This window comes from Homalodisca vitripennis, chromosome 8, assembly GCF_021130785.1.
Source record: "Homalodisca vitripennis isolate AUS2020 chromosome 8, UT_GWSS_2.1, whole genome shotgun sequence".
Taxonomy (NCBI): domain Eukaryota; kingdom Metazoa; phylum Arthropoda; class Insecta; order Hemiptera; family Cicadellidae; genus Homalodisca; species Homalodisca vitripennis.
The window spans coordinates 8,599,154-8,623,409 of NC_060214.1; the positions used below are offsets into that span (position 1 = coordinate 8,599,154).

Here is a 24,256-nt window from a genome sequence, read left to right on the forward strand (position 1 = left end):
GTTCAGGGAAGTCGTTCAGGTCGGAGAACTGATGGGATTTCCACCATCTATCGTCCAGCCGATGCCGATTTGACGTACGTGAAAGATTCGGCCAGCTGGCGTCTGTAGACTGGCGACAATATCAACCTGCGTTTACACTGGCAAGTACAGTTGCGAGAGTTGAGCAACTATTGTTTCATAATATGAATAAGAAATAAATTTTACTCGCGGGAACTGTCGCAATTACTTACAAATACATTTATTGTCGTATGACAACAAGTTGTATGCCAGTGTCAATATCTTACAATTGTTATAACAAAGTCAATAGTTAAAATAAACAAGGGTTTTTCAATCGTAAAATAAATCAGCCTAAACACAGGAATCCAATTAAGAAAATCAGGTTTAAAGTGCAAATGTATTACATCTTGCTACAGCTATATCGCTAGCTGTTGCGGGAGTCAATACGAAGTCCGTTCACACACGGCAGTGACGTCTCGGGAATGTTTATAACTGAGATTTTAATGGCCAACACTGGTATCCAATTCTTGCAAACAACTGTCCGACAATGGTTGCGGCAGCGTTTGTTACTGTTGGACACAAATTTGCACAACTTTTAGTTCAGTCGAGGTTTGGATGTGAGTGTAGTGTCAAAACATAACGCCACTTCTTTTATTTTAACCTAAGTAGTCTGATGACCAATCGGAACGTGTACGTGAGGAGTAATCGTTTACAGACCAAACCAAGGCCTCCGACGCGAGCAGGTTCGTACTCAGCTTTGGCTGGCTCCGGAAAAGATATTCGGCTGGGCCCGGTCATGTTCCACCGTCCCTTCAAATAGACGTGAAGCGGGGCGGGGCCATGGTAAAATTGTCCGAAAATCCGGATCTGGACGTAATACTAACGGTAAGCGTTACAGTGGTGACTTAAAGTTTCATGATTGTATTCTATATATGAAGAACCCTCGACATTGGCCAAAGACGGACGTGAGCGGCAGGGTGATACCATACCTGCTGATCCGCCACCAATCCCAGACATTAAATTCTTTCCTGTCGCCAGCCCTAGCTCATTCTGTCATATATGTGCATCATGTCGAACCCAAATTCCCCCCTTTCTCGATTGTACCTGTCGTGAATTCTCTATTTTACTCTGGAAAATGTGTCTTAGGTCTGGTCAAAACCCAACTGACATTCTTGTGAACTCAAACACCCGGTTCGCTTCTCTTATAAAACAGATGACGACAATATTCACTGACTCGCACTCTAAGCCTGTTTATAAGATGTTCTCAGTTATCTGTACATTTTAAGCCTGTGCAATCTAACATGTATTTTTTATTTCGACGAAGGTTATGGGATTGCAGTTATAAATCTTGTATTATGTACTTACAGCTCCATTTCATCCTTAAGCGTGATGCATTTCGCTCGATCAAGGCATTGTCAAACGCATACTGAAATAAATAAAAAAAAAATACACAGTGTATACCTAAACACACAAACACATGACACAAATAAATGAATTAAAAGTTCGTCTAGGCTGTTCGTCAAAGTTAAAAATATGGAGCAAGTCGTGACAGCACTGCCGAGTTAAGCGTCGTGCACGCTGTGAGTACTTAATATAAGAACACATATTTTTCAATATGATATTTTGACTCAAAAATAAGAGTTGGACAACTTCATCCGGAGACACAATTTCATTGACTGTATAAAACAAAACACAAAACATCGCTTGTAACGCGGCCACTACCGCTTACCGTTCATGTAGTTGGCGAGTCCTGAGATGATTGACCGACCGACTTTAAATTATCCAATGGATCGTTACTAGTGTGGTGAGTTTGCCGCGACACAGGGGCAGAACCAACCAAGATAAACTCCACTAAAATAGTGAAGACGACCTTGGACCACCACATCAGATTGGGCTTGCAAACACATGTGTGTATTAAGGGGCCATTTCCAAGTGTTTTGTAGTTTTTAAGCCTCTGTGGTTTTAATGAAATTTATTAATTTAAAGTATAAGTTGTTATGAAATGAAATGAAAAATGACTTTATTAGAGGCGGAGTTAGGACTATAAAGTCCTCTCTACCACTTAACCTCACTACACCTACCTTATGTGTTGTGATTTAATTTAAAAAAAAGTACAGTATTTTACTAGTGAAAAATCTATAAGTTTATGTTTTTAACAAATCTTTTCAGTAATTATTTACAATTAAAAGTGTACTTACATTCAGGCTCTGTAACATATGTTTTGTCTGAGCACATATACTATTGAACTTGCAGAGAGTGGATGTTTTGTATAGAGCAACTGTTATGAAGAGTTATTCCTTTTGAGAACTGTTTACTCACTATAAACTAAATTAAATAAGTACAATTGAATAAATAAAATAGAACTACTTTATTCAGCTATAACTGGTTATTCTGCCAACATCAAGCTAAAACTTGCCAAAACAGCTGATTGCCAATGTTATTCAGTTAGTGATTTAATCCATTTGACAACTTACTATCACTCTGACTCATCTGGCCATAGACTGGTGACAACAATCAAACCCCACATGACATTGACCTTGAACATATAAACAGGTTCGTGCTTAAACTACTTTCTGACAAGATTATCAGCAGTTACATTTTTACTAATTAACATTTTTGCTGATTAACTTTGCTTGTACATATATTTTATAAATTTGTAATTTGTATATAATATCCTGTCTATATATTTAGTTTATATTTTATTTATTTATTTTTTTCATTTCATTTATTTCCAACGGCAGAACCAAATTACATATAGAAGAGTGAAATATAACAGTAACATAACAGTATTAATTCTAACAACAAGTTAACAATGCAAGAGTGTAATAACAAAAATAACAATAATACTTAAAGATAACTTGGCACAAATTAAGCTGGGTAAAGTATAAAGTATATATTGATTCCAATTGCAAAATTTGATCGTACTGGAAGAAGAATGCAAACTATTAACACCTGGAGGAGTTTAGAAAATAATGAAACAAAATACTGCAAAGTACATTAGTAGCACTCTAGAACTCTTTAATCAAAAAACAGTATTTATATTTATTGGAATACATTTCATCTGACTTAAGCAGCCTGCCAAAGCTTAATAAAAAACAGCATTCTTACTTTCGGGACAGCATTAATAATGTCTAAAAGTAGCAATAACAAATCTGTTAAACACACATGTAGGGAGTGTGGTATTGGTGTAAAATACTCTGCTATATGCTGCACTGGGCCCTGTAAGCTATGGTTCCATTCTAAATGTATCAACCTACATGGAAAATCTTTGACAAAAATGTCTCAGGCTGAAATAGAAGTCTGGCTGTGCAATACATGTAATAACTCCATTAATATGTATGACGATGCCATGAGTGCCATCCACTATTCAGATAGGCCTAAATCCAATATGGATGATGTCCATGAAAAAGTAAAACAGTTTGAAAGTAAATCTGAAACAGATCTGGAAACTTCACTCACCTTAGCGGCGGAAGTAGGAAATGCGCTGCTGACAGAAAACCATAAATTAAAGGAAGATATTCAAAAGTTGGCACAAGAAAATCTACAACTCACTGCTGAAAATTTTAAAATAAAAAATGAACATGCACAAGTTTATCAAGCCCAGGTTGAAGAGCTCAACATAAAGATTGAAGCGATTACCGACAGAAACCATGTACTAATAGAAACACTAGACCAGACTGAACGACAACTTAAAAAAGAACTGGAACTCAGAAGTAATCTAACAACTAGATTTGAAGAGCTTGACAGGGAAAAAGAAGAGACACTACTTAAATACGAAAAGAAAATTAAAGTAATACAAGATAAACTAAATATAAAGTGTAGAGAAGAAACCAACAAATACTGTAACAATACCAAAGATATAGATACGCAAACTGACTCTGCGCAATTTATATTACATAATCCAGGGACCTCAATAATAACAGAACTTGAACAAGTAAAAATTAGGCTGAATAATGTAGAAAATATTACTGGAAAACTGGTTGAATATACAAATCAATGTTACAATGTTCCACAAAATATAAACTCAGAACAACTGAGTAAACCCAACAACTCACAATCGCAACAGAAAAAAACCTAAGATATCTAATAAAAAACCACAATAAACTGAGAAGAGAAATAAAAATAAAAATGCTAACATTTACAGCGCCTCACTGCTAAATGTTAAATACAACGCTCTCTGTGAATCCAACTCTACTACAAAACACAAAAATGTGACTCGGCAAATAAATGCTACTGCGTGCCTGGACTCAGATGGGCTAATCCGTAGCAGTCGCAGAACTGCACAACATCAGCACTTTGGACCTAATATGATGGCAAGAATAAGACTACCAGACGAAACAATAGAAAACTTCTACACAAAATACATTGACTACTATAAACCATTTTTGTTAGGATTTAACAATAAGCTACAACTACCTGACAGACAATCGCACAATGAACCAATACCTGAAAATGACTCAGTTATTAAGGATATCACAGGGGAAATATCAGTCAGAAGTTCTTTTTTAGAATTGAGACAGAGGAAGGAAGGAAAAATGAAGTAAAACAAGAGAGTCGTAATAAAAATCTAAATTGCAAAAAACATGGCAAAATAAACATAGCACATCAAAATATAGACGGACTCAAAAATAAGATTGAAAGACTATCACATTTTCTTTACAATACAAACCCGGATATCCTAATCTTAACAGAACATGGACTAAACAGTGAGAACTTGAACAACACAAGAATACCAGAATATAAACTTATTGGGGGATTTACAAGATCCCAGCATAGAAAAGGTGGAGTTGCTATCTTTTCTAGCTACAGACTTAGCAGCCATGTTAGTGTTACATCCATCTCGGACCCTAGCTCTGAGTTGCTGTGTGGGTCTGTATTAATTAAAATTAATCTTAAAGAATGCAACCTACACATTATGGGTATTTACAGACCTCCAAACAGCACACTGGAAAATTCAGCTGAGATTATGATAGAAGAATTAAATAAAATTCACAATCCAAGTAACCCAATTGTAATTATGGGAGATGTAAATGTAGACAATTTTGACAAACAGTAGTGACAGTATCTATTTAAAAGAGGCTTTGGAGGGATACAATTTAAAAATATTAAAACTACCCCCTACACGGACTACATACCACAGTCAGACATCTATAGACTTTATTTATACTAATCTATGATAGGATGAAATATCACATAGAGTTATTAAAACAGGGCTATCAGGCCATACAGCACAGGTGAGTATTGTCCAGATGGAAACACAGAATGATCAATCACAGAGTACAAGGAGGGTTTTCAGTCAGAGTACAATGAACAAACTAAGAAATATACTGGCTGCTCAAGATTGGGTACAAGTTATGGGGGCAGCAGACACAGAATCAGCTTTTAATGCATTCAGTGCTGTGATGAAATTTGCCATTGACACAGCATGCCCATTGAAAACAATAAAGAAACGAAGAAACACCATAAAACGCATATGGAACTCTGACTGTGATACACTTAAAAGAATATACCTTGAAGCACTTAATAAAGAAATAATTACAGGCAATCCCGAAGACAAAAGAGAAACTGCAATCAGAAAAAGGGCATATGACCTAAAGCTAAAGGAGCTAAGAAAGGAAAACAATTCGGACCTTGTAAATAAAGCTGACAATAAGCCTAAAGCTCTATGGAAAGTAATTAACTCTGAGAGAAAAGACAAAGTGACCACCTCCCTCCCAGATAGCATAAGTGTAGAAGGAGAGATATACAATACACCTGACAGTATTGCCAACTCCTCTAAACAAGTTTTTTTCCACAATAGCAGAGAAAACACTTTATCATAATAAGAACCAACATGGAAACACTGTAGAATCTGACACGCAGCACCCATTTGACCAAAAACTGCAGTTCTCTAACGCCACTGAAGAAGAAGTAAGAAACATTATTAATACAATGAAACCAAAAACTTCAGCTGGAGAAGATGAAGTAACTTCTATAGTCATTAAATTCTGTAAAAACAAAATTATAGCACCCCTCACAATACTAATCAACAAATCCCTAAATGAAGGCATCTTCCCAAGCTGTCTGAAAGTGGCCAAGGTCTACCCTAAGCATAAAAGCGGCAAAACTACTGAAGCAGTCAACTACCGGCCCATATCACTGACATCAAATTTCTCAAAAATCTTAGAACGAGTAGTACTTGGCAGACTTAAACAGCATCTCCAACAGCATGACCTTCTGACTACTAGACAACATGGATTCATAAAGAACAGGTCAACAACAACAGCGGTAACACAACTTGTTGAAAGCATTATTGATAAACTGGAACATGGCCAAATAGCAACCAGCATACTGCTTGATTTCAGTAAAGCATTCGACTGCATTGATCATAAACTTATTTTAGAAAAACTTAATATCCTTGGTATAACAGGAAAAGAAGCAAAATGGTTTAAAAGCTACCCGAGTGACAGGAAACAACTAGTAGAGCTCACCTGTAAGGTAAACAACAAAATACAGAGAGTAAAATCTGAAACTTTATCAGTGTGCAGAGGCATTCCTCAGGGATCTGTACTTGGACCAGTGCTTTACATACTTCTAGCTAATCACTTCCCAAAATACCTAGAGGAATATTGTGAAGCAGTGATGTTTGCTGATGACACTGCCCTAATTATCGCCAACAAAAAAATGGAAGACCTTGAAGTAAGCAGTCATATTGCTTTCAATATGGCAAAACAGTACTGCTACAAAAATGACCTAGTGCTTAATGAGACAAAAACTAATCAACTCATATTCACAACAGTTTCAAATAATTATTGTGGACTACCAGAACTAGAAACTGTGTCATCAAATAAGTACTTAGGCATCATACTGGATAACACCCTTTCCTGGACCTTACATGTGGACCATCTATGTCAAAAACTAAACTGCGGGCTATATACTGTGCGAAGATTAGTGCAGATAAGTGACAAAGCAACAGCGCTGACTGCCTATTACTCGTTGTTTGAAGAACACCTAAGATATTAGCTCGTAGTATGGGGAGGCACAAGTGCAACAAATCTGCAAAGGGTGTTAGTAATACAAAAAAGAGCAATACGAACATTAAAAGGACTAAAACCACAAGACTCCTGCAGGGAAGCTTTTAAAGATTTCAAGATTTTGACAATAACCTCACTATACATACGTGAAGTTATAATATATGCTTTAAGATCAGACCAAGCCAGATTGGTGGATCAACATAACTACAACACCCAACACAGACACAACTTTCAACTACAGGCACATCGACTCAGCTTGTATGAAAAGAAGCCTTCTTATCGAGGTGCTGCCTTCTTTAACCGGCTACCAAAAGACCTACAGAAACTACAGGATAAACAGTTCAAGAAAGCACTCTCAGACTGGCTCTTAGACCGATCCATATACACCATACAGGAGTTTCAGGACTGGAGGAGCCTATAGAACTGAAACTACTCTCATTATTATTGTTATGACGCAACACTGTACTCAATGTATATGTGAATAAGGATTGATTTGATGTCAATCCTCATTCAGAGTTTCACGGATCACTGTTGCATACGATGATTCGAAATTAATCAGATCCTGATTTAAGGAATACCTTTATATACGTCTTATGGGTAACCATGACAGCAACGATAAAATCGCGGAATTAACACATTTATAAATAAACTGATTCCAATCATATGAGATTTTAATATGTGACTTTTATTCATATGATAAAACATAGAGTGGAAAGTCAATTTTAAAGTCTGTGACATTACTTGATTTCAGAGCACTCTTACATTGTTGTACTCCGTAGACTAGTGGATACAGTCACGGCTCTCTGAGAGGTCACGGGTTCAAATCTCGTGGAGGTCCAATCATGAGAGGAATAATAGCCACAGTGAAAAAACAAGCCAGCATAGCCTAATAGCTGAGACTTAAAAGAGAATAAAAAAAAATACTCTCTCAGCTCACTTGTGTCATCTGGCAAGATATCTTGAGAAAAATTTTGGGTCAGATTCCGTTATATGCCCCCAACGCTTAAACTTTTTTCAATGAACTTAGAACGTTACAAAACGATGTAGTTTGAGTAACAGAACTATAGTTGTCGCTGTTATCTTATCTTTCTCAAGAATCCCGATTACGGCAGGCCGCGCGGCATCACATGATTATTTAAGTTTTTTGCACGGTACATAATTGCCTTTCCTTTACAATTCAATTTATATTTCTGATCAGCCCCTCAAGAATTTGATATTTTACTGATAGATACTATCTCGAGGGAAGTTTTTCTTTCGTTGACGTTCCTTCAGTGCTGCCCCGCGCTGATGGCCGGAGGCACTCGCATTTTGGGTGGCGGAGTGTGATCAAGAATAAAAACAAGTTTTGTGTGTTTTTTCAATAAAGAGTTTAGTTTTTGTTTGGTAATGTTTGTTTTTGTTGAATTTTTGTGTTTGGAGAAATGTAGGGGTGTGGTCGATATAATACGCAAGTACCCTTTTTTCTTAGCTAGTAACCAATTGTAATTCATTATAATCATCCGTAAATGAAATTAGCATTGGGGATATGTTATAGTTCTGTTATTCAACTACATCGTTTTATAACGTTCTAAGCTTATTGAAAAAAGTTTAAGCGTTGGGGGCATATAACGGAATCTGACCAGATTTTGTGTTGATTTTAAATTTTGCATGAAACTTCATTTCTACATCTTCGTAGATAAAAATTAGTTCTACGATTGTGCATAGCCAACCATGGAATTTGGCTGAGCACCACTGAAGCCTAACACTCAGTAGACTGGCACAATTTCTTTTTTGTCTACCTGTGGATATAAACATTTCTTTTTTATATGATTGTCTGTTAGTCTATCTGTCCCTAGGTCTATGAAATGAGCTATAGGCTACACATTTTGCATGCAACCTTAGTGAAGTCTGTTATGTGACACGTGATGTGGCGCATACCTACCTTTTTAGTCGCAGAATTGTACCGTAGTTGTAATTATTTATGCTGAATCGCGGTAGGAAGTAGGCTCTTTTGTTAACTAGACGCGGTGCGTGGACATTGTTTGTTGGTTAGACCGGTACATCAGCTGATCGAGATGACTACGGTGATACGTTCCGAGCCGATTCCCGGAGAGAGGGGGACCAGTCTTGAAGTGACAACGACAGCGTAGAGACGTCCAGCTGAGAAGCACTAGTTCTTCCTCTAATCCTATAGTTTGGGATCTAGAGTAATTCTTTTAATCGGGTGTAAATTCAAATCAAGTTATTAATTTTCTTTAGTGCGTTTTTAGTTTCCTATCAGCCTCCATAGTCTTCAAAGTAGTAAGTCCCGTACCAGCGTTTAGTTAATATCTTTTATTTTTATACTGTTGTGATTAAATTTGTAAAATTCCCCATATTACAGAGTCTGTGAATTAATTCAATTTTTGAAGTATTGTGAATTAAATTTTGGTCGTAAAGTTAATATCAAGTTTTGTGTTATATTGATTTTTGAATATTTTGAGAAGAGAACTTTTTATTTTATTTTGTTAATTTAAACCATTTTTGGAGAAGTATACATTTTTAGTTTCATTTTAATTTTAAATTCTTTTTGATCAGACTCTTAATTAGATTTGATCGATTGTGAGAAGTTTTGGAGAAAATCAAATCTAAAGTTTGTAAACTTTGTTAAATTTTTGGGGTGAACAATTCGGAATAAATCAAGTATTTCCGAAAAGTTGTTTTGATTTATAAAGTATTAGCTCCAAAGTAATATAATATATGTACTATAATAACGGTACAGAATTATGGGAGTTGTCTTATTTTAAATATATAATTAATACACATCCAAACGCTTTTAAGATTTTTAAATATTGTATGGGCTATTTATTAAAAAACCTTAATCTTTGTTATACTGCATCGTTTAATATTAAAATAATATACACCTTACAAAAAACAAACAAACAGAATCAAAAAACAAATTATACAGCATTTGGATGCATACTAATTATATCTCTAAAATGAGACATCATCATTAGGCTACAATAAAAAATAAGGGTGCAAAACTGGGTGAGGGTTAACATTGTTCTTATAGTGGAAAACTAAAGGTCATTTTAATACAGAGGGCTCTTAATTTTCTTATTTCATTTACAGAATTAAAATATCTTTATAAACTTTGGAAAATTACATCCCTTTAAGAGAAGGCTTTAGCCCTCTTGCCTAATACTTGTTTAAAATTAAATCACAAACTATCACTGTCATGACATATCGGGATTGTGGATAAACAAAAATTAAAAAAAAAAACAACATTTTCAACAAAATATTTGCATTTATTGCAGATACAATTAAAATTAAATGAACAATCTTCACTTAATTATTTGAAATTAATGCTTGGGTGATATTTATTTGACATTTTTATCTGCCATACTAAGTACTCTCCTAATAATATCACAAACTACTTTACGTCTAGTACATTAATAAATAGTCGCTTAAATTTATATTTTGTACAATAGTTTATGTTTTACCACAAGAAAGACAACAAAATGTCAAACACTTGCTAATTTTTTTAAGCTACTGCTAAAAAATGAACATTCACTTGAAACGGCATAATTCCCAACTAGTTTTAACGGATAAACCTAAAATTAATATAAAATTCAAATGCTGATAAGGTACACTTACTTGAAAGAGCAATAATAATATTCGTGCTGTTATCAGAAAAAAATGGTCCTTTTTAGATTAAAATAATTATGTACTCTGTTGAACAATTATTTCAGTTTGGGTTTGGAATTAAATTTCCAATTATTTTTAGTACGAACAAAACAATGGTACAGGTCACAGCCTACAAAATAAATAGTGATTTTCGTTTTCGCTCCTTAAATCTACAAAGCTTTATTTTGTACAAAGCACCGACAAGCACTGGACTGTACACAATTTAAGGTTTCGCACATCTGTTGTTAAAATGTTGCTGTACATGTCATCGGAGTTGGTCATAATGCTGGCGTGGCCACCAGAGGAACCGAGATCGGCAGAGAGTCTGTGGCCGTGGACGATTGTCCTTTTGATTCATCCTCTTTCCTGAAAATGTAACAGAAATTGATAAAACATGTCAGTGCACAAAAGTAGATTAATGTTCCAAAAAAAGTCAATAAACAAGTGCGAAGAAGTCAGAATCCGGAGTCATGAATTCCCTTATAGTCAGAAGTGCGGAGCCTCGGAAATTCAAAATCTAATGGCATTAAGAAATAATTGCGATATTAATACTCAGAGAGAAAACATTACACAATTTAAAATATTAACACAAAACTTTATATACTAATATTTAAACCTAATAAATGATTAACATCTAAGTCTTCCGGTTCACACCTCGTTAAGAAATTGCTTACACAATTAAATTCACAAAATATTTCGCCCTCAGTGTATAGAGAGCCATCTTAAGTCAACGTATGCTAAACTCAACTCACCTGTACAGACCAATGTTTATTATTAGCAGTTTCGGTTCAACATCTGTAGGCTAAAGACGGCTCTCTATACAGTTGGAGGAATTTAGTTGTGCTCATAGGGGCCTAATACTACCCTTTCAACAAATACACGCTATCTGTGTGGCGGGTTGCGTTTACGTGCTAGCCGCTGAGATGAAGGCGCAACAATCTCTTTAACGACTTTAAGCTCACGATTTAATTTGCAGATTAGTATTGACAAATACGTTGTTTTCAAAAACACGTTAAACAACACTATAGCAACTGAAAAACAAGGATAAGTCCTATTATTTGGTATTCTCTTATTATTTAATTCCACCACAATCAGCACTGTCACAAAACAGACTGATTTTAGCAAATGTGATGAGTTATTTGGGTCATTACGATTCCTGAAAGGAGGGTTTTACCCATGAGTCACAGGAAATGTTTTCGGGACGGAGCGCATAATGCTACCCCGCCACCCCTCCCGCCAATAACCACACAGTGAAGGTCACACGCACAGCTAAAGTCCTAGCACTGTACATAGAGGCCAAAATATCTCAAGAAGTTAACTGAAATAGACAACACAGATGTAACTTACTTTTTATGCCAATGCTTCTTGTTGACCAGCAACAGCAGCATCAGCACCGGCAGCTGGATAAGCGAGAAGTGGAACAGTTTGCGCGAGCTGGAACTGTCAGAATTCTTGTAGAACCTCCAGGCTGCAACGAATATTTCACGATCAAATCAAATCGATACTATACAAATTAAATGTATTGGACTTCAAATTATGTAGCTATGGTGGGAAGGGTTGATTCAATGTGAATGTTGAGTTAAGCTCCAGTTCATCCTCCTCCAATGTGCAGGGTATAGAATCGTAGCATATATCTGATGTCAAAACGATGTAAAGAATTACATCGTTAATTTGAGCTTCTTCACTACCGAATTTTTTTATCTCTTCAGACGAACATGACTCCAGATTCCAGGAGTCAAGTCTGTGACAGCGTCACATTCCAGACACTGCACTAAGTGGAAGGTGAAATGGAGCGAAAATCAACATTCACTCATGTTGGACTTTATGCTGACAGAAGTGTTATTGTGTTGACAGAAAGTGTTAGTTTGCTTGCCTAACAGTCTTGGATGAAGAAGTGGAAGAAGAAGTTAATATGAAAGAGGTGCAATCTAAAAATTATGATTTGCGGTGATAGCCATGGACGTGATATCGCTTATCACCTCAACAAGAAACAAATGAAGAATAACGCATTTGGTTTTATCCGTCCTGGCGGCCGAACCAAAAAACATTTTAAATTCCAAAAAACATTGACTCAGAAAAAACTGGACAAAAATGATGTTATGGTGCTTATATGTGGGGCTAATGATGTTGCTAAGAATGAATCTTGTGAGGCACTGGATGGTATCAAGACTACATTAACCAAACTTTCTCACACTAAATTTGTTTTGGTAGATATTCCTAATAGACACGATCTTGCTAATTGGTCTTTGTGTTAATGTAGAGACAAAGAAAACCAATGCTGCTCTTAAAGAAATGAGCCTATTACACCCAAATGTCAGCTTTAGTGGAAGTGAGTAAAGCTGAGAGGCATTTGCATACACGGCACGGTCAACATCTGAACCTTATGGGTAAAATGTGGCTGGCTGAATGTATTGCTGAAGCGATTGACAACCTGGCGGACTCAGAACATCTTGTAGATACTTCTCAGCCACCACCACCTGGTACCAGTTGGGATGAATCTTTGGTTGGGCGACAGCGAGAAGCCTACCAGGAAAAGTCCTCAGCAGGGATCGTTGTGTTGATGGTGAAGCCTTCTGAGATAAACCCTAAACAGGGATTGGTGACGTTAAGAGGAACGACATCGGGGAATATAACATAGAAGGAACTGCCTCTACCCACCATCCATAGCTAGTAAGCCTCTACCTAGTCATTACTCTGTCAATTGTAATAAACTATCACTTTGTTCATATAAATATTCAATCTGTAAAAAAATAAATTATATGCTTTGGAAGCCTATTTGAATAGTAATTACTTTGATATACTGTGTCTTAATGAACACTGGTGTGCTCACGAGGAACTCGACCTTTATGTGCCAAGTGGTTTCTTATTAGCAATTGGTTATTGTAGGAAATTGTTTTCTCATGGTGGTGTGTCTATTTACATAAATAAAAATGCTAAGTTCAAATTTTGAAATAATTGATATTTAGTAGATTTTGTGAAGAAAAACAATTTGAGGTGTCTGCAATCAAATTTTCTAAGTTAAATTTAGTTTTTACTATCAATTTACCGGACCCCTGACTCTTCAATAGATGTTTTCACTGATAAAATGTCTTCAGGTGTTGGATAGTATCTCTAGTTTGTCTAAAATGGTGAATTGCAAGATAATAATTTCTAGTGATCTGAAATCTTGATCCTAGACACTCTGACCTTAAGACTGTCAATTTTTTTAAACAATGCTTAGGTCATATGACTGTTACTGTTTAAATTTAGAGCCAACTAGATTTAGCTCTTGTATTAGATAAATTTTATCTCTAATATTGGAAATAATGCAGTAGTTTGTCAGGTTGATCACCACCATTTGTCTGACCACTCTGGTCTTATTTTAAATGTTACTTAAACAAATTGTCTTTAATTACTGACCCTTCCAAATTTTACTGATGCTACCACATCAGATATTAGCTATACTTATAGGGTGCTCAATGAAAAAGCTGTATCTGCCCTATTTAATGGTCTGGGTAGTTCTGATTGGGAAACATTTTTCTCATACTGTAAGAATTACAAAATGAAGCATTTGAACTTTTATTAACGATTTAGTTGGTCAGGTTTAATAACTGTTGTCCTTTAAGGAAAAAAAATTGTAAAAATAAGGAAAAACCCTCAGTAGCCCAAAAAAACTGGTACACTCCGTACTTAGGAAAAATTAAATCTTTTCTTGTAATATTGTCATGAAAAATACAAAGCTAGACCATGTTCTAAATATAAGGAATATTATTCTAGGCTAAAAAAAAATTTTACAGATCAGAAATAGTAAAAGCCAAGAAACAATCTAATGCAGAATTTCATTCTGAAATCTCAAAATAAATGTAAAGCAGCCTGGAAGATAATCAATAAGGAAACTGGTCGTTTAATTAAACAAAGCACTCCAAATTTACCCATTAGTGCTACTGAGTTTCTTTTAACAATTAATTTTGTTAATGTTGGTAATAACAACCAACAAGGTTTTCCTATTGATAAAATTTGCAACCCCACTTGAAATTTTACAGTCTGTTAAACTGTAAAGAAATCCTAAACTGTATTTTAAAATTTAACTTTGTAGATTGTGTTACTGTGAATAAATGTATAAGTAGTCTAAGTAATTCAAAGGCAGAAGATGTTTATGGGCTTTCAAATTATGTTCTCAAGAAGTTACGTTTAGTTTTGCTCATTCCTTTAACGATTCTAATCAACTGGAGTTTTTCAGAGGGAGTTTTTCCCCAACTGTTTTAAAGGTAACAGCTGTAAGTCCCATTTTCAAAAAAAGGTGATAGGCTCATCAGGTAAATAATTACCGTCCGATTGCTCTTGTGCCAGTAATATCCAAGCTGATAGAGTCCATTGTTAAGGATCAGTTAGAAACCTACTTTGAAACAAACATTTTCTTACTTCTGCTCAGTTTGGATTTAGAAGAGGAATTATCTACCATTAAGGCGGTTGAAAAATCTGGTTTTCAATGTTATGGAGGGTTTTTGAACACAACGAAGAAACTAGAAAACATTACTTTTAGACCTTAGTAAAGCTTTTGACCTTGTTCCACATAAAGAACTTCTAGAAAAGCTTAATCTTCTATGGCTTGGAGAATGTTGAATTATCTTTTATGAAATCTTATTTGGTATACAGGTCACAATTTGTAAAACTTGGAGACCAAAGATCGGACCTGAGGATGGTGACGAGGGGGGTTCCACAGGGCTCTGTCCTTGGTCCCTTTCTTTTCATAATTTTTGTAAATGACCTTACCTAATTTTCTTCCAGAAAAGTGCCCTTCTTTATGCTGATGACACCACTAACACTTTATACATCTAGTCCTGAATCGAGAACGTAATGAATTGGTCATTGATTACATGAAGGAGCGTTTGTGATCTTTGGTTTTCATCATCCAATAATCTTATCTTAAATAATGATAAAAACTGAAGAAATCATCTTTAGTTTAAGTAAATCTACTCATCATAAGGACAGTTAAACTTCTTGGAATTAATTTGGATTCTAAATTGATGTGGGACATTCATACAAAGCATTTATGTACTTTGCCTTTCTAGAGTTTTATTTCTGATCCGTAAATTAAAAATGTGTACTCATTTAGATTTAGTGACCAAGCTTATTATGCATTTTTTTCATTCACGTTTACTTTATGGTATTACTCTTTGGGGTAATTCCAGTGGAGCTCAAGAAGTTTTCATGTGGCAAAAAAAAGTGGTCAGGTGTATAAAAGGTCTGGGGGATAGAGATTCATGTCGAAACTATATTTCCTGAGCTTAAAATACTCACATTACCTAGTCTATTTATCTTCTACAGTCTCACCCCATGTCAAGGAAACTTAAATAGTTTTTGTTTCAAGAGGTTCAATCCACTATTACAATACCAGAGGTCAAGATCTATTGGATGTAAGATATGCTAGACTGAGTAAAAACCCAAAAGTCCCTTTTAGCTTTATTTGTATAAAACTTTTTAATAATTGCCCTTGAACATTAGAAATCTTCCAATTTTAAACGCTTTTAAAAAAAACAAAAATTAAAAATTGGCTGATTAGTCAAGCATTTTATAGTGTAGCTGAATTTGAAAATGGGAATTTCTATTCTATAAAATTTTAATCCAAGATATTATGTAAATATGTGTTTTTTACTTGAATCTTTGTATTTATTTGTGTGTTTAATTTATTTATAGGTTTTATTCATTTATATGTTTTTTTAACTTATTACACTTATTGTTATACATTTTAAATGCAGAATTTACCTTATCTTATTCACTTTTGTTGACTATAGATGTATTTTATTTGACCCGAAAAATTGGCTGATTAGTCAAGCATTTTATAGTGTAGCTGAATTTGAAAATGGGAATTTCTATTCTATAAAATTTTAATCCAAGATATTATGTAAATATGTGTTTTTTACTTGAAATCTTTGTATTTATTTTGTGTGTTTAATTTTATTTATAGGTTTTTATTCATTTATATGTTTTTAACTATTACACGTATTGTTATACATTTTAAATGTAGATTTTACCATATCTTATTCACTTTTGTTGACTACAAATCTATTCTATTTAATTGACCTATATAATTTGACATGTAACCTCCTTTTAATATCCAAGATTACACTAAGGGCTAGTGTACATTTGACTAATGTCTATTGCAACTACTGTTGATTAAGGACAATAAACATATTTCATTCATATTTCATTCATTCATTCATTGTGACCTTAAGGCTTTGTAAAAGCTACTAGCATGAGAATAATACCTGCACAAAGCTCATCCAAAAGTAGAACAGTTTGAAATGATCTAGAGGCTTAAGACTACAAAATAAACAAATCATTAGCCTAGTCTGAAAAACAGTTTAAGACTATAAAGACATATAAAAAATGGGGGTTCAAAAATCTCCTGCACAGTTATATTACACTAGTTTACAACGGCAATTTTGTAATATCAGGAAAAATTTGTAACTTATGTTAAGTCTTAATTTTAAGTTCAGAAATATATTTATCTGTAAAAAAGGTACTTAAATATTGGAAAAAATGTTTGTCACATTAAGAGTTAAAAATTTGTTATGAAACTACACAACACACGTTCTAGCACAAAAAGTTATAAACACAACTTAACAATTTTACATTTTGTATTGTTTAATCTCCTCTTTGTAATTTATCAATAAAAAAAACTACCAAGCGTTTAGGTCCAAAATTGAGATCCTTGTTTTTCTTTATGGTGGTGGTTTTTTTTTTGTTATTAGAGTGTGAATCCATTTATCCGGATTAACTGGAACCACAGTGATCCAGATATAAAAAAATGCAGACAAACCAAGAAATACAGTAAAAAACAAAATAAGGAATTTATTTGTTATAAAAGTAAAAGCTGCTTATAAAATTTCTACATCAGTCATTACGTTAATATCTAAAACCAATCTTTATATCTTCCAAATTTATAATTATCAACCTCTAGTAGTGTATGTTCTACTACAATATTATTAACTTGTTATTATACTGTAAGCATTATTCTGAACAACAAACATATATTAACAGAAAAACAAATTACGTAGCAGGTTCAACTAGAATAAAATTGTGTATTCTTAAAAAACTTCCGGTCTGTAAAATCATTCCGGAAAACCGGAAATATGAGTAAATGAGGTACAGATAAACAACGTGATAATATATTCAAGGTATATTTCAAGTGTCAAACACCTATTCAATGCAAAAGTCATACTTGGGTAAAAAACTTATTAATGGAAAATTTGTATAATATTACAAAGACTTTTATTAAATTTTTGGATAAAATTTCAAGACAAACTTGCATTTTATTTAAAATGTTCACTTCTAACATTAAAACAAAGTTTTATTCTCCTTGGAGGTTATGAATTCTGATTTGGGATTTTTATGTAATTGTCTTAAAAAGAAAAACTTGCATTCCAAAATTTTAACTCCAAATATTCAAATTAACTTGAGCCTCTTTGGAGATTTTGAATTCTAATTTTTGGCTTTTCCTATAACTAAGTTAGAAATGCTTGTAATAATTTTCTGAATGTTTACAGTGAACAAGATTTACAAGTTTTTTTGGACGCATTGAAATTCTAGTCTTCAATATCTTGAGTAAGATAAAGACTTAAAGTTTATAAAAAAAAAAAAAAAATACTTTGTTTTCTATGTTCAACTTCCAATTAATTACTCATCTATCACACAGGTGAAGTCCACATACATTTTGAATACACCCAGAAATAGTCCTAAGTTTCCAGACGTAATCTTCAAGTTTCCTTGATTCATACAGTACTTTATTTAATTTAGTAGAATTAACAAGGTTTTGAAATTACTACGGGAACAAATATCTGATTAAAAAAATAGGTAGAAAACTAACGTATCTCTTACCAAGGAAAAGGAAGTATGCATTAAGAGGTAACGACTCGTAGACGAACCAATCGTTGGTGAGATCCAACCAATGAGCAGAAGCGGCCAATGGTACGATGAGCGCTGTGTAGCGCAAGGCTGTCCTGCGACACAATCCTGTAACAGCACGTGTTGTTTCATCACCATTACATACAGAAAACTGAAGAAAAAGTCAAAACGTGTGTATGTTCATTCCCTTATGAACAAATATTACTTCTAGTGTCATCAACTTTAATAGAGTATTCACTCTTCTAAAGAGAGCGTTGAGGGTCGTCTGGGGAATGAGACCAGATGAGAGCTGTAGAGAGCGTTTCCCATCTTGTGGGATCCTAACCTTGGCCTCCCTTCTCATTTTTCATTCAACAATGTTTGTTTTTCAAAATAAAAATCTTTTTCCACATTTAAATCATGATCATAACACATGACACAGAAATTACCTAATTTCAGACGGTTTCAGACTCAACCTTTTCAAAAACTCAATTTTTTATTTTGTTCCTAAACTCTACAATTTACATTTAAAGGCTTACTTGATCTAGGCTTTTGTACAGTCTCCACGAGGCTCTCATGATAACCATGTCTTGATTAGACTGATTGTTTTTGTAGTAGGAATAATTTTTAAATTGTTACAAGAATTAATTGTGTTTTACCTTTACATTGTATGTTCTATTGTAAACAGTTGTTCTGTTGCTTTTCTCTATAATTACTTTTGATACTGATGTATTGACTTGAACAGAAAACTTTAATGTTCTATTGTGTGAATAAATTATTCTTATTCTTAATATCCAAAGTTTACGCAATTATATAAATTTACATGGTATGCAAATGCAATTATCCAACTTAGCATCATTAAGCGTCATCCAACTCCCTAAGAGGGAACGTGAGTTAGCTGATAGCCATGCATCTGAAGCTCCTCTTTTAGCGAGCAACTACAGTTTATGAATAGGAATTCATCTAAATACGATTATCGATTAGTACTAATGGTTTATTATTTATATTCAGTATAGATTTTCTATTAGGATCCATATTGAATATAAATTTTACACCATTAGTATTATTAGATAATCACACTTTAAGCAATGCGTTAGTATTGAGACACTAAATTCACATCTATAGTTAATCATTTGTAGATTTGAGATGAATTCATATTCATAATCCAGTTTTAAACTTTACCCCTATGTTAAAAGCGGAACTCCAGATGCGCGGCTAGCAGTGAGAGTCATCTGCGAAGGTAATATTTGGGTTTTCTGTGAAAGCCTTCGCATCTTTTAGCTCAGAGTCTTGTGGGTTTCATCCAAATTATTCCAGTTGACTAACTACCTTCAGATAACCAATAACTAACGATCCAATATTTATCTCTAATTTAAATACAAAAATTGCTTTAACACTATCCATGAAGTTGGTAAATTCAGGATGGCAACACACAGAACTGGGTTACCACCAATCGTTAAACCAGAAAATAACTTGTTCACAAGTTTATGTTTTAACGGCATCCTTTTGAGCTGGGCAGGTGCAAGATACCCAAATTTACTTCCTCCAATATCAAGAGCGATGATCCACAAACCTTCAAGAGGACTGACCAACATGCTTGTAGAGAAGTTCACCTATAGAAGAATTTAAAGTCGGTTGTATCAATTTCACCTAATGGCTTTATTAATGTATACAATTTACTAGAAGAACTAAAAAGGGTTTGGATGCATATTTAACGCATCTTTAAAATTATACATCTCCTATTACTCTACAACAAACATAAGAGTATAAAGATTTTAGGTGTTTAAGATTTAACATTGCTATTATGGGATAAAGCTCAAGGGCGTATCACTGCAGACAGACTGGGGAAAGGAAAGCAACACAGGAAAACCTGCTAGCAATCTGCCACAATTGATAATGATGTGGTTTGAGTCTATTAAAAGATTAGTAGTTACTTATGGTAACACACCGAAGTAAATATAGTAGTTATTGATGTCCCTTCTAAGGCTATAGTAGGGTTTTGGCTTTAATAGATAATTTGACCACTAAAAAATTAATATATTTTTTGGTTAAAGTAAGGCCTTAATTCTGGCCTCTAAATAATGGAAAACAAGTTTAAAAACTTTAAAATCCTTTTTAGATGACCCAGAATGTTGATTGTCTGCATAATTTTCAATTATTAACAATTTTTTTATTGATTAAATCAACACACATACACTGGAGAGGTATGCTTTCCACATGTTCCCCTTATAATCAAGGATATTTCAAATCAACAAAGGCATTTTGTGTTTTAACTGACTATTAGTTTTTCCATTCAAATTCCATGACAAATTCTTTTAATATGTTAACAAAGTTTTAAAGGTTTTTCTTAGTGGCAAAGTTTAAAATACCTCTCTCCTGCGCATTCTTTAATAGAGTTTCTGAAATCACTGATATAAGTTACCCATTGTGGGTCACTGATTAAATAACTCGTCACCTAGTAGCATAAAAGTGAGCAAAAAGTCATCAAATTGTTTTTTATGAAGATTTTTTTTTCCTTCTTGAGGGAAAAGGACAGTCTGTCCCCGTGCTTAGTCCTAAAAGGACCTTTGCGCCTCCCTTACTTTAATTTTGTGTCCCCAAAGTCTGAGGCTTTTGCAAAAACCGATCAGATTTGAGGGCTCCTGTTCTCTGATATCCTTGGGGCTGAGGAGATATGCTCCCAGGAATCTTTTCCGAGTTTCTACAATGGCAGGACAATCTAACCAGATATACTCTGCTGGCTCCTCCTCTTCTCCACAGAGTCTAAATTCGTCAGTCTGGCTAAGGCCCACCCTCATAAAATGTTTCCTTAGGGGGCCATGTCTTGTCAACATTCCTAATATTAGTCTTATATCCTCCTTATTCTGATCGAAGAGAGCTGTCCACCCTTTAACGTAAGGAGAGACAAACATTTTGGATAGTCTTAATCCTGAGGCTCTACTCCAATTAATGTTAATGAAGATTTTTAGTATTATGACATATTTTTAGAAATAAGAGTGATGGAATACTCGTACCTAACGGCTCAGACAACCTTACCCTGAAAACCGTGTGTCACATGCAGCTACACTTACCTGGATTGGTGACGGACATCATGCGATAGCCGGCCCGGGAATAGTCGGGGCGTAGATTCCACGAGAGGGCATTGAAGTGTGGAAACTGCCAGGCGTAGAGGAGCCCCGCCAGGACCCACGCCCCCGCCTCCAGCCCACCAGTACAGGCCGCCCAGCCCATCAACGGGGGCAGAGCTCCCACTGTGACATACAACTTTTGTCATGTATCTGAACATTATGTTTAGTCACACAGTAGACTTTCAACAATCCAAAAATCTGGTTAGGACGAACATTTTCAGCGAGAAAATAAGTTACAAATTATTGAGAGTTCAAACAAATTGTACATTTTGTACGTTGAAGTTGGTCAAATGAATGCCAGTACAAAATTAGACAATCTTGGAGCATGAAGGTTATAGTTTATAAGTTAATGTTTATAGTCAGAGAGTAAATATCCTTGCTCTAGCCACCACTTATCATCAGTGGTTTTTAATTGTGTTATAATCTGTGAATCAGCTTTGTCTAAAAGTAAAACAATGTTATTGGTTACATGTGGTTGTACATTTGTGTGGTTATATTTATTTACTTGTTTACAGTTATAATTACCAATATTGTATTCAGCAGTATGTAACTTTTCTGAGAATAATGGCGATCAGGATGTGGACTCAATTTATTAACCATTCAACGCGTTATTTTTTTTTTTTCATGGTCATACCCCCTCCTGCGTTGATTTTTCTAGCGGTTTTTTAGAGATTTTGTGTTTTATAAATAATATATATATATATAATAATATATTGATTTTAAAACATTTTACAAAAACGATAACAGTTTTAAAATAAATTCCCTAAAATATGCTAAAATATTTCCCTAAAAGCTAGCTAACCTACAAACCATTCCCAACTCATGTTTATAAAACACAACAAATTGTTCCTGTCAAAACGGGATTTCCTTCTTCAAAACAATATAGTTAGCTTGTAAAACTAGTAATAAGCATAACTAATAATAATAACTAAACAAAGGAACATAAAACACACAAAAATATGTCAGTAGAACATAATTACCACACTAACAATGACTGTAAACAACAACAAACATAAGCTGACAAACGATCAGCTGCACGGCAATGGCGTCGTCTTGAATGCAGCTGATTTCTCAGATATTTTTTCTAAAGATCGATTTTTCGAGATATCGACTCAATTAATCGTAAGTTTGAATCTTCTCCTTTCGATTGGTATACACTTTTCATTGAAAACATTCGATAGTTGTCTGTTACAGCTACAAAAATAACCGACAACTCCATGACGTACCCAGTACGGCAAAACGCGTTGAAGGGTTAAACACGTCTGACATGACGAATCAGGAGATTCTGATGGCAGTTTGGTAAAAGATGTTGCTGAAGTTAATCATGTTGAATGAGAAACATGCTACATGTATTGTAACTGTGGAGTGACTCTGTGCACTGCAAATAAACCCGGCAGTAACAGGTGACAGCACAGTTGAAAACACGGCACTTAAAGGGTTAAGGGTAAGAACCCCATTAGGGGTGATAATAGGCACGGTTTCAGAATATTTACTTTGGAACAAGGGAACACTAAGAAACCCTACCCAATCCAACAGTAGACTAGACCTATCGAAAGCTCATTTATTGTAATAATTCTAAAATTTCGGTTAGAGAAGTACCACCCTGGACATCCTTTTGGATACCCATATTTCAGTGACACATAACTTTTTGCTGAACCCAGTATGGGTTCTACTTCCAGGTGGAATTGAACCCTCCTGGGGATTGTAATTTCAGGTAATTAAACATTATTAACGCTACTACACAGGTTAAAAACATTTCTCTCAACTGAAGGAGAGGTACTGACCGATAGAGCCCACCCAGGTGTTGAGGATGCTGACTCTCTTGAGGGGAGTGTAGACCGAGGTGTAGAGGACGAGGTTGACCAGCCCTAGGCCTGCTGTGAGAGGGTTGATACCGAAGTAGAGGACTGTCATGCCGGTCGTGGCACACACTGAGGCAAACCCCAGGGCGTGGATTGGCCTGGAACATTACAGGGCTTGTCAATCAAGGGGAGACAATTCACAAAGCATTACTTTACGATTCTCTGTTAGTTCTAAGAGGGCATGCATGTTGGCCATGCTTCTGAATCTCCGCTTTAAACATGGGACTATAGTTTAAAACTGTGTTATGAATTTGAACTCGTCTCAAAAACATAAAGGTTTCACTTTAACAACTTAGATTGTAGTGTCTCAACGCTAATGAACTCGTAAAAGTATGATTATCCCATAATAAAGTCTATACAGAATACTAACTATAAACATTTAGAATCAACAGATAATCGTATTTTTAACAATTTATTAGTTTCTGAAGTAAATGTTTAATGGATTCGAGACAATTTCTTATTTATAAATTACGATTTAAAAATGTAATTTAATATAAAAAGAGAAGCTCAGACACAAACTGGCAGCTAACTACGAGCACTCTTAAGTGAAACCGAGAAAAAAAAGGTACAGATACAATTTTTTTTTATTTCCATAATTACAAAAACTCAGCGTAATTTTAATATGCAATATCAAAGTTCTTCCTTGATGGCCAAGCAAAATTTAGAAAAATGTAAAGTAATATTTAAAATTTTTAAAGACTAACATAATTTTATTTATTATTGCAACAGATAATTTTCATATTCA

The 24,256-nt window shown here is 34.6% G+C and overlaps 1 protein-coding gene across 3 annotated transcripts in view; it reads right to left on the minus strand.

Moving 5' to 3' along the window:
* Positions 1-10,255: 10,255 nt before the first annotated feature.
* The window catches only part of LOC124367251 (protoheme IX farnesyltransferase, mitochondrial), a 35,005-nt gene continuing 21,004 nt past the window's right edge, over positions 10,256-24,256 (minus strand). For all 3 annotated transcript variants that reach the window (XM_046823950.1, XM_046823948.1, XM_046823949.1), the window contains exons 5-9: positions 23,434-23,609; positions 21,593-21,772; positions 18,516-18,650; positions 12,003-12,123; positions 10,256-11,021 (exon numbers count right to left, since the gene is read on the minus strand). In XM_046823950.1, coding sequence (XP_046679906.1) covers positions 10,934-11,021; positions 12,003-12,123; positions 18,516-18,650; positions 21,593-21,772; positions 23,434-23,609 — 700 coding nt within the window. In that variant the 3' untranslated portion in view covers positions 10,256-10,933. The remainder of the gene's footprint in view (positions 11,022-12,002; positions 12,124-18,515; positions 18,651-21,592; positions 21,773-23,433; positions 23,610-24,256) is intronic.